The sequence below is a fragment of the Cheilinus undulatus genome, linkage group 4 (assembly GCF_018320785.1).
Source record: "Cheilinus undulatus linkage group 4, ASM1832078v1, whole genome shotgun sequence".
NCBI classification, from domain to species: Eukaryota; Metazoa; Chordata; class Actinopteri; order Labriformes; family Labridae; genus Cheilinus; species Cheilinus undulatus.
Window position 1 is genome coordinate 17,661,495 of NC_054868.1, and position 8,450 is coordinate 17,669,944.

At 39.9% G+C, this 8,450-nt stretch overlaps 1 protein-coding gene across 1 annotated transcript; it reads left to right on the forward strand.

The window, feature by feature from the left end:
- The first annotated feature begins 7,830 nt into the window (after nucleotides 1-7,830).
- Nucleotides 7,831-8,318, forward strand: LOC121509130. Its single transcript, XM_041786363.1, has 2 exons — nucleotides 7,831-8,083; nucleotides 8,242-8,318. The coding sequence occupies exons 1-2, from the start codon at nucleotides 7,831-7,833 to the stop codon at nucleotides 8,316-8,318; spliced, it is 330 nt and encodes a 109-aa protein (XP_041642297.1).
- Nucleotides 8,319-8,450: the final 132 nt, after the last annotated feature.

The window sequence follows — 8,450 nt, forward strand, 5'->3', positions numbered from 1 at the left end:
CAATATGGTTTCTCTCCTTTTATGCCCACAGCAGCCAATGATACAGAGCTGTTCTCTACAGATGGTGCATTGTTATGCATGATAGTAATTTTGCTATGGAAGGCATGGTTCTTTTTTTGTACCATTAAAGAAAGTGGTCAGTCAGAAACTCCATATACTTTCCCGAGGTCATTTTCACACCTTCAGGGACCCTAAAGGGGTCTCCTCATGAATCCAGCCCAAAATATGACTCTGCCACTCCCTTGCTGATGTCACAGCCTTATTGGGACATGGTAACCATCCACCAACCATCCACTCCTCCTCCATCTGGACCATCCAGGGTTGCACGGCACTCATCAGTAAACAAGACTGCTTGAAAATGAGTCTTCATGTATTTATGGGCCCACTTTAACTGTTTCTGCTTGTGAGCATTGGTTAGGGGTGGCTGAATAGTAGGTTTATACACGACTGCAAGCCTCTGGAGGATCCTACACCTTGAAGTTGGTGGGACTCCAGAGGCACCAGCAGCTTCAAATACCTGTTTGCTGCTTTGTAATGGCATTTTAGCAACTGCTCTCTTAATCCGATGAATTTGTCTGGCAGAAGCCTTCCTCATTATGCTTTTTTCTGCACAAACCCGTCTGTGCTCTGAATCAGCCACAAATTTCTTCACAGTGCGATGATCACGCTTAAGTTTCTATGAAATGTTGAATGTTTTCATACCTTGTCCAAGGCACGGCACTATTTGACGCTTTTCAGCAGCAGAGATCCTTTTTCTTTCCCATATTGCTTGAAACCTGTGGCCTGATTAATAATGTGGAATGTCCTTTGGAATTAGTTTTCCTTTCCGTGATCCAAAGAGCCCTGAGGCAAAATACCATTCATGAGATTCATTGAAACCCCCTCCCTGAGTACGGTCTGTGCTTTTATACAATGTAAAAGTATTTTTCTGATTATAATTTTGTAGATTTCAGTGTTTGTATAACAAGTAGCAACCTCTGGTTTTGAAAAACGAAGCCAATGCGGCTAGGTTAATCCAAAGTTTGGTTGTGACAGCGATTTCAACATGGAGGTCACTACGGATTGGCTTCAAAAGCTGTTTGAGTCCACCTATTGTAATCAAACAGCTGACGTCACACAGGCTTTGTCTAATTCTTTTCACAGTTTATGGTGTATGAGCTCTTAGGAATAAAATTTTTGGAAAAAAAACAGATTTTTCAGAAGAATAAAATTTCCACGTTTTTCCATGCATTTGTTTTTTTATCATCCTTTTATTTTACCAACTCAAATGCTCGGGCTTTTGAGAAAACACTTGGGGCATGAGTATCTAAGTGTCCATGAAGTCTTCCGTAATTCTCTATGCAGCGCATACTCCACAGAATACACTTAGACGCTGAATTTGCATGATTCAGTGGGCGGTAAACAGGATAAACAACAGCTTGAAACAAGTTCTCTCTAATTGTTTTTTTTTTTTTCTTTTGATCAGACAAGGACAATTCCTCAGAAGAAGAGAGTGCAAACCAGACAAAGTAATTACTGTCACACCCTGTGACTGGAGGCATATCTAACACTCAGAAGGCACTGCCACAAGAATCTAAAACCATCTAAATCTGCAGTCAAACTCACCCATCAGGAAAAGTGATAAAAAAAACTTTGCATGCCACTTTTCTTTGGCAGTGGCTCTTCCTCATCCTGTGTTGAGACTTTTGTAAGGAAAAAACTACCATGTCAGGCTTTGTAGCATGTGACACTATACCTTTATCATAAATTTGGTTGATTGTGTGTGTGGGGAGGGGATGCTGCATCTTCAAAACAGACACAAGTGACCATCTGCTAAAATAAACACAGGCTTCTGAGGCAGCAGATAAAGTCTGCATTGTGTCTGAGGTGCTTTTCAGATTCCACTGATGGGTGTGTGCATCAGTGAGAGCATCATGCCAACTTTTACGAGATGTATTCTTTCTTACAGGATTATAAAACATTACTGAGGTCAAACAGAGTTTATCTTATAGTTCACGTATCATTTCAACAACCTGCTGAATAGTGCTCGCGTTGTGGGATTTACCGTGTAAATTGTCTGTAGGCTGACACATGCTGTGCATTGCTCTTCATTGTGCTTCTGTCACTTGAACTCATTGTTTAAATCAAAGTGCAGCTCATAATTGTTAAGTCATTGACAGTAAATCTGACAGATGATGTTTCAGGCCATGTTCAGCTCACTTTCACTCGTCTAGATTTCATCCATGTTGTCAGTGGAAACAGGATACACAAAATTAAATTGGTCCAAAAATCTATACAGTATGTAAACAGTTATGTCAATTCTTCTTCAGTGTTTTTACTACATGGGCAGAGAGTACGTCATTAGGAAAGTCCAGACTACAATAGATCACAGTGAAGGCAATAATCACCTCAAACTAATCATTAAAACTCCTCTGAGGAGTTTATAGCTGATTATGAAACAGACTGGAATTAATACAGATGTCTCTTTATGAGCCGACAATGTGAACAAAATGATCAGAGTAAAGAATAATTACATTTATGAAGCTGCTTAAATGCCTCTGAATGCTGTCATGGTGTAGGTGTCACACAGAGTTGTAATTGTTTACTGCTCAAATAGGCTCTCTTCTTTTACAGTTTGATGAAACATGTTTTGCCTTTAAAAGAACAGTGGGAAGACATTATGGCCAAAACTCTAATTATGCATGTACCAATTTCAAATCTCTTCCACAATTATTGGCTGTGACTAGCTTAAAGATGATTCCTGCCTCTGGGAATGGATGATAATTTCTCTGTAATTTTTCTAATTTGATTTTAAAAGTAGCAGAAATGGGCAACAATTACATAAAAATGGCAAAAATATCAATGCAAAAATGGGTTAAAGCGGAAAAAATGGGCATAAATAGTGGTAAAAGGGAGTTAAAAAGTGGCTGAAATGGCTTTAAATTGGCAAAAATGTGTGGAAATCTGGTGAAATGGGATGAAAAATCGATATAAACTGGAAAAAAAAATTGACTGAGAAAGAGAAAATAGGTAGGTATTGGCAAAAATGGTTAAACTAGCAAAAACTGGTATATCAGATAGTGAAATGTGGGTAAAATGGGAAAAAATTGGTGTAAAAAGTGGTAAAAAAAGGGGGGGGGGTTAATAGTGGCAACAATGGGTTAACAGAGGCAACATTAGGCTTAAGTGGCAAGAATTGGTTTTAGACGTGGCAAAAACAGGCAGAAAAAAGTGGTGGAAAGGGTTTAAAATTGACAAAAGTAGGTGTTAAATGTCAAAACGGTGTTAAAATTGGTGGGAAAAGTGATGAAAAGTGGTTAAAATTTGTGTTAAGTGGCAACAGTGTAATTTAGAAGATATTCTTTTTTTTTTTTTTTTTTAGGGAATCTGGGGACCCCCTTAGTGTCTCGCAACCCCAAGTTTGTGAACCACTGCCCTAGATGACTCTAGAAGACTATTTTCCATGCAGCGTTAACATGTGTCACACAAATGCTGTCATTTCTTCGTCCAAACTATATTTGCAAACTATAAGCATGTCAACTTTCCATTTCACAGCAAAATATTTGCACAGCTTGTTCCCATGACAAACAACCTTAAGGATTTTATCTGTCAGGTTTCTGATCCCTTCATAGCACTGAAACAGCATCACTCAGAGCTGTTAATTATCTGCAATTTAAACACAGACTATGACTGTTGCTTCCTATTACAGGCAGACTAGATTATTATGGTTGAAATCATCTGTTCAGTGATGGCAGCTAAGCTAAAATGTTGCTGCAAGAGTGACCTTTGGTGTAAACAACCTGAAAGCATGGATCCACTCTGCCTTCTATCAGTGGTTCAGGCTGGTCATGGTGTAATGGTGTGGGGGTTATTTTCCTGGCACTCTTTGGGCCCCTTAGTACCAACTGAGTATCGTTTGAACACCACAGCCTACTTGAGTATTTTTGCTGACCATGTCCATCCCTTTATGACCACAGTGTACCCCTCCTCTGACTTCAAGCAGGAGAATGCTCTATGTCACAAAGCTCAAATCATGTCAAACTGGTTTCTTGAACATGACAGTGAGTTCACTGTACTGCCATGGCAGCTGATAAATCTGCAGAAACTGCGTGATGCTATCACGTCAATATTGACCAAAATCTCTGAGGAATGTTTCTAACATCTTGTTGCAACTATGCCATAAGAAATTAAGGCAGTTCTGAAGGCAAAAGGGAGTTAAAATGGGTACTAGCAAGGTATAGCTAATAAACCGAGTGTAAGTTGTACAGCAGTTTCACTACTACTCCCTAAATTGTTAGGAGCCTCAAAAAGGAAAGGATTTTCTTATGATTTACCTGCAATTAACAGAGTTAAAGTTTGCCAAAATACCAACATCATGATGCCAGTTTTTCAAAGTAAAATGTCAAACTTAACCCGGTCTGTCTTCAAGAAGTAGTCAGCTTTTAAAATGCTTGTATATTGATTGGATATTGATTTTATGATGCGTTTTGGGTAGTCTGGACATCTAAAGGCTAACTTACTTTAACAACACAGCATTAAGACTAGAAGTCTGAATCTTTATTCCATGATTTGATACTATTCCATTCCAGGGATCATAATTTGATTCAAACTGACTCCCAGTTTGCAGCACATTCCCTATTGGTTACAGAGGGTCTTATTTTAGGGTCTAATTCAGTGTGCTGTGCACAAAGTAGCTGTATATTATTTGTCATTTAAAAAAGCGTTAAGATAACACAGCTTTTAGTCAAGTTGATAATGTTTTTATAATCTGATTACTAAGCGTTGAAAGCAAGATCATTTCACATGAATACAAATTGTAAACTTAAGCCAGATAACTTAGTATTTGTCAGAAACTTGCCAGTGGAAAAAAATGATGTGATCATAAATCTAAAGCTTCACTAGAAATGCCAAGGCCAGATAGCTTGTAATTATACTGTCTGTTTGGTAGTAGGTCAGCTGTTGTTGGCTGTTTTCTGCTTTTTTAACACCTATTTCTGTAGGTGTGTTATGTGAACTCACACTTTAAAACCATTCTTAAAGTACCTCACTTTCCTTAGCAGTCTTAGCATATATATACAATATATTGCCAAAAGTATTTAGTCACCCATCCAAATAATTGAAATCAGGTGTTCCAATCACTTCCATGGCCACAGGTGTATAAAATTAAGCACTTAGGCATGCAGACCGTTTCTACAAACATTTGTGAAAGAATGGGTCGCTCTCAGGAGCTCAGTGAATTCCAGCATGGTACTGTGGTAGGATGCCACCTGTGCAACAAGTCCAGTGGTGAAATTTCCTCGCTCCTAAATACTCCACAGCCAACTGTCAGTGGTATCATAACAAAGTGGAAGCAATTGGGAACGACAGAAACTCAGCCATGAAGTGGTAGGCCAAGTAAAATGATGGAGCGGGGTCAGGGGATGCTGAAGCACATAGTGTGCAGAGGTTGTCAACTTTATGAAGAGTCAATCGCTACAGATCTCCAAACTTCATGTGGTCTTCAGATTAGCTCAAGAACAGTGCAGAGAGAGCCTCATATAATGGGTTTCCATGGCCAAGCAGCTGCATCCAAGCCATACATCACCAAGTGCAATGCAAAGCGTCAGATGCAGTGGTGTAAAGCACGCCACCACCGGACTCTAGAGCAGTGGAGGTGGAGGTGAACAGTATTGTCTGACTGCACTGTGCCAAGTGTAAAGTTTGGTGGAGGGGGATTATGATGTGGGGTTGTTTTTCAGGAGCTGGGCTTGGCCCCTTAGTTCCAGTGAAAGGAACTCTGAATGCTTCAGCATACCAAGAGATTTTGAACAATTCCATGCTCCCAACTTTGTGGGAACAGTTTGGGGATGGCCCCTTCCTGTTCCAACATGACTGTGCACCAGTGCACAAAGCAAGGTCCATAAAGACATGGATGAGAAAGTTTGGTGTGGAGGAACTTGACTGGCCTGCACAGAGTCCTGACCTCAACCTGATAGAACACCTTTCCACGGCAAATCTTACCACTTTTGTTTTGTTGAAACAGTTCGGCTGAGTCATTGTCCGACAGACACTGGCAGAACGTTAGTATGTCAGACACATCCACATAAACTTTAGCAATGCTAATGCGAACAGCTAAGGTAAAGAGCCAGGTTAACACACCTGGTACACACCAGGAAAGCTGGAGACAGTGCACCGAGGAAACTATCAACAGTGGGGGTTTATGGTGCTAAAACAGACTTCTGTTGAAAATATATTTAGGATGAAATAAAGCACATTTGAAAAGATGGATTCCGAATCTAAGAAATTATCATTTGCAATCCTGATGTGAATCAATGTTTTCCAGCACCTAGAATAAAGACTTATAGGCCTATTTTTTGCAGCTTAAGTTGAAGTGTTTGATCTATAATGGAGTAGCTTTACTTTTAACCACTTTTTTAAGGTTAATACTTTATTGTAAGATTGCTGCTAATAGGAACTGGTTTTTCATTTCAATCAGAACTCACAATACGAGTTTAACAAAAAATATATTTTTTAATTTTAATGAAAGATAAATGTGCAGTGTCTTTGCCTGTTGTGATAACTTTATGTACCTGAAAGGGTAGGAAAGCAATTGGCAGGAAAAGGAACCTTCCACACTTCTAAGGTGCTGGACCGAGAAACTCAATGAGGTGGCTTGGAGGAGGAGTATGAGGTGTGCAGGATAAGACGAGCAGAAGACCTATGAAGATCTGGACCAGATTGACTAAATGGAGGTGGCTGGGGTGGAGGAGGCTGGAGCATCCACACTGAAAGGACAGACTGACAGTAGGAGAAAGGATGACAGATTTAGAATATGCTAGGTACATGATAATTTCTTAAACAAGGTTGTGGCAGAATCGGAATAGCTTGGTAGTTAAGAGGGTGAACACCCATAATCAGCTGATCACCAGAGCAGGAAAAGGGAGAGAATGGAAGAAGGGATATGAACAAGTGGTGTCTAATAATAAGTAGAAACGATCTTCCTGCTTGAACTTCTGCTGAGCTCTAATTTTGCAGCATTCTGTCTTGTTTTTTCTATCCACATGGACTGTTTATCTTTTATACACCAAATCCTGCGGACACATACTTGCTCAATATAGCTCAGACTACAAACTAAGACCAGAGCACTCCTCAAGCTGACAATCCCACCCCAGTGTACAGTGTATACTTCTAAAAATCCCCATAATCATCACAAACTGAAAGCTCCTTACAGGAGCTTTAAAGTGTTCAAACTATTTTCAAAGGAATAAGCTTCTTTTTACATTCAGATGAAAGCAGAGTTGAAATTAAGAGTAACCATGCTTCAAGGAAACAGACATACTTTTCTCTTTATATTCTCTCAAAATGTATGAATTGTTAAAATAATTGACCAATGTCAACAATTTGAGTGGCATCAGAGAAAAGGGATAAATGTTTTCCAACTAGTGGCTACACAGTTACATCAGATCCTCCGTTTAGGTCTTTAAAGGACTATTGGATTCTTATGTAAACACATTGACTTGTTTTACTATTATTGCAGAGTAAAAAAAAAAACACCTTTCCAGGTAAATGAAAAGCACAGTAATGGATTTGTGGATGTAGAGGTGGGCCATTTCCTTTACGCACATTCTTCCTGTGCATCCTTCCACCAATCGATGAGTGAGCAACGTTATCTTGGCTTTGATTTTTCTAAGCTTACACCAAATATGGTATAAAAGAAGTGATGTGTGCAGAATTATCAGGACTGCAGCAGAAGCAGAACTGCTTCAGATCTCATCGCTCACATATCTCTCACAGGCACAGTAAGTGGATCTTTTAATGTTTTTTACCAGTTGGTGAGAATGTAAAGCTGATCTTTTTTTCTTCTACACAGACATGGCCGGGAAAGTTTTCTTGGTGTTTGCACTGCTGGTTGCACTGCTTGTATCCGGTGCAGCCTCTTCACTTGGAGATGCCAGAGACACCAATGAATTCCAGCAGCTTCTTGCCAAGAGGATGAAAGTGAGAGACTCAGCTGTCAAAAAGGAGCCAACACCCCATGCTCACTCACCCCGAACGCAGAGGCGAGCACACCTGTCTGAGGAAGAACGTGAGATAATGACCAAGCAAGTAATGCAAGCTATCTCAGGTATGTGGTGGGTTTGGGTGTGATGGGTTTTTTATCTTCGTTGTTTTGTTTACCCTCTCATCGGCAGATGAAAAGAAAGTGGGCAGAGACCCAGAGGGACGCTCTGATGTGTTTACTTAATGCTGTGTGTGGTTCATGTAGGAATGGTTTGTTCACAGAGATGATGACTTCTGACTGCATGTTGGATCGGGACTACCAGGGCTGGGTGGACTTTGGACGCCGTGACACAGAGTGAATGGCAACAGGACCAACAGCAACCTGAAAGCTACTCATGATTTTTGACTTTATACAAAGTCAGTGTGTTAGTTTTCCTGCATCTTTATAAATAAACCTTTTTCTGCATTCTTACCACAAGTTTTATTTCATT

Coding starts and splice junctions, on each gene's coding strand:
- LOC121509130 (XM_041786363.1), top strand. CDS start 7,831: ATGGCCGGGAAAGTTTTCTTGGTGTTTGCACTGCTGGTTGCACTGCTT. Junction 8,084..8,241: donor AGTAATGCAAGCTATCTCAG/GTATGTGGTGGG, acceptor GTTTGTTCACAG/AGATGATGACTTCTGACTGC.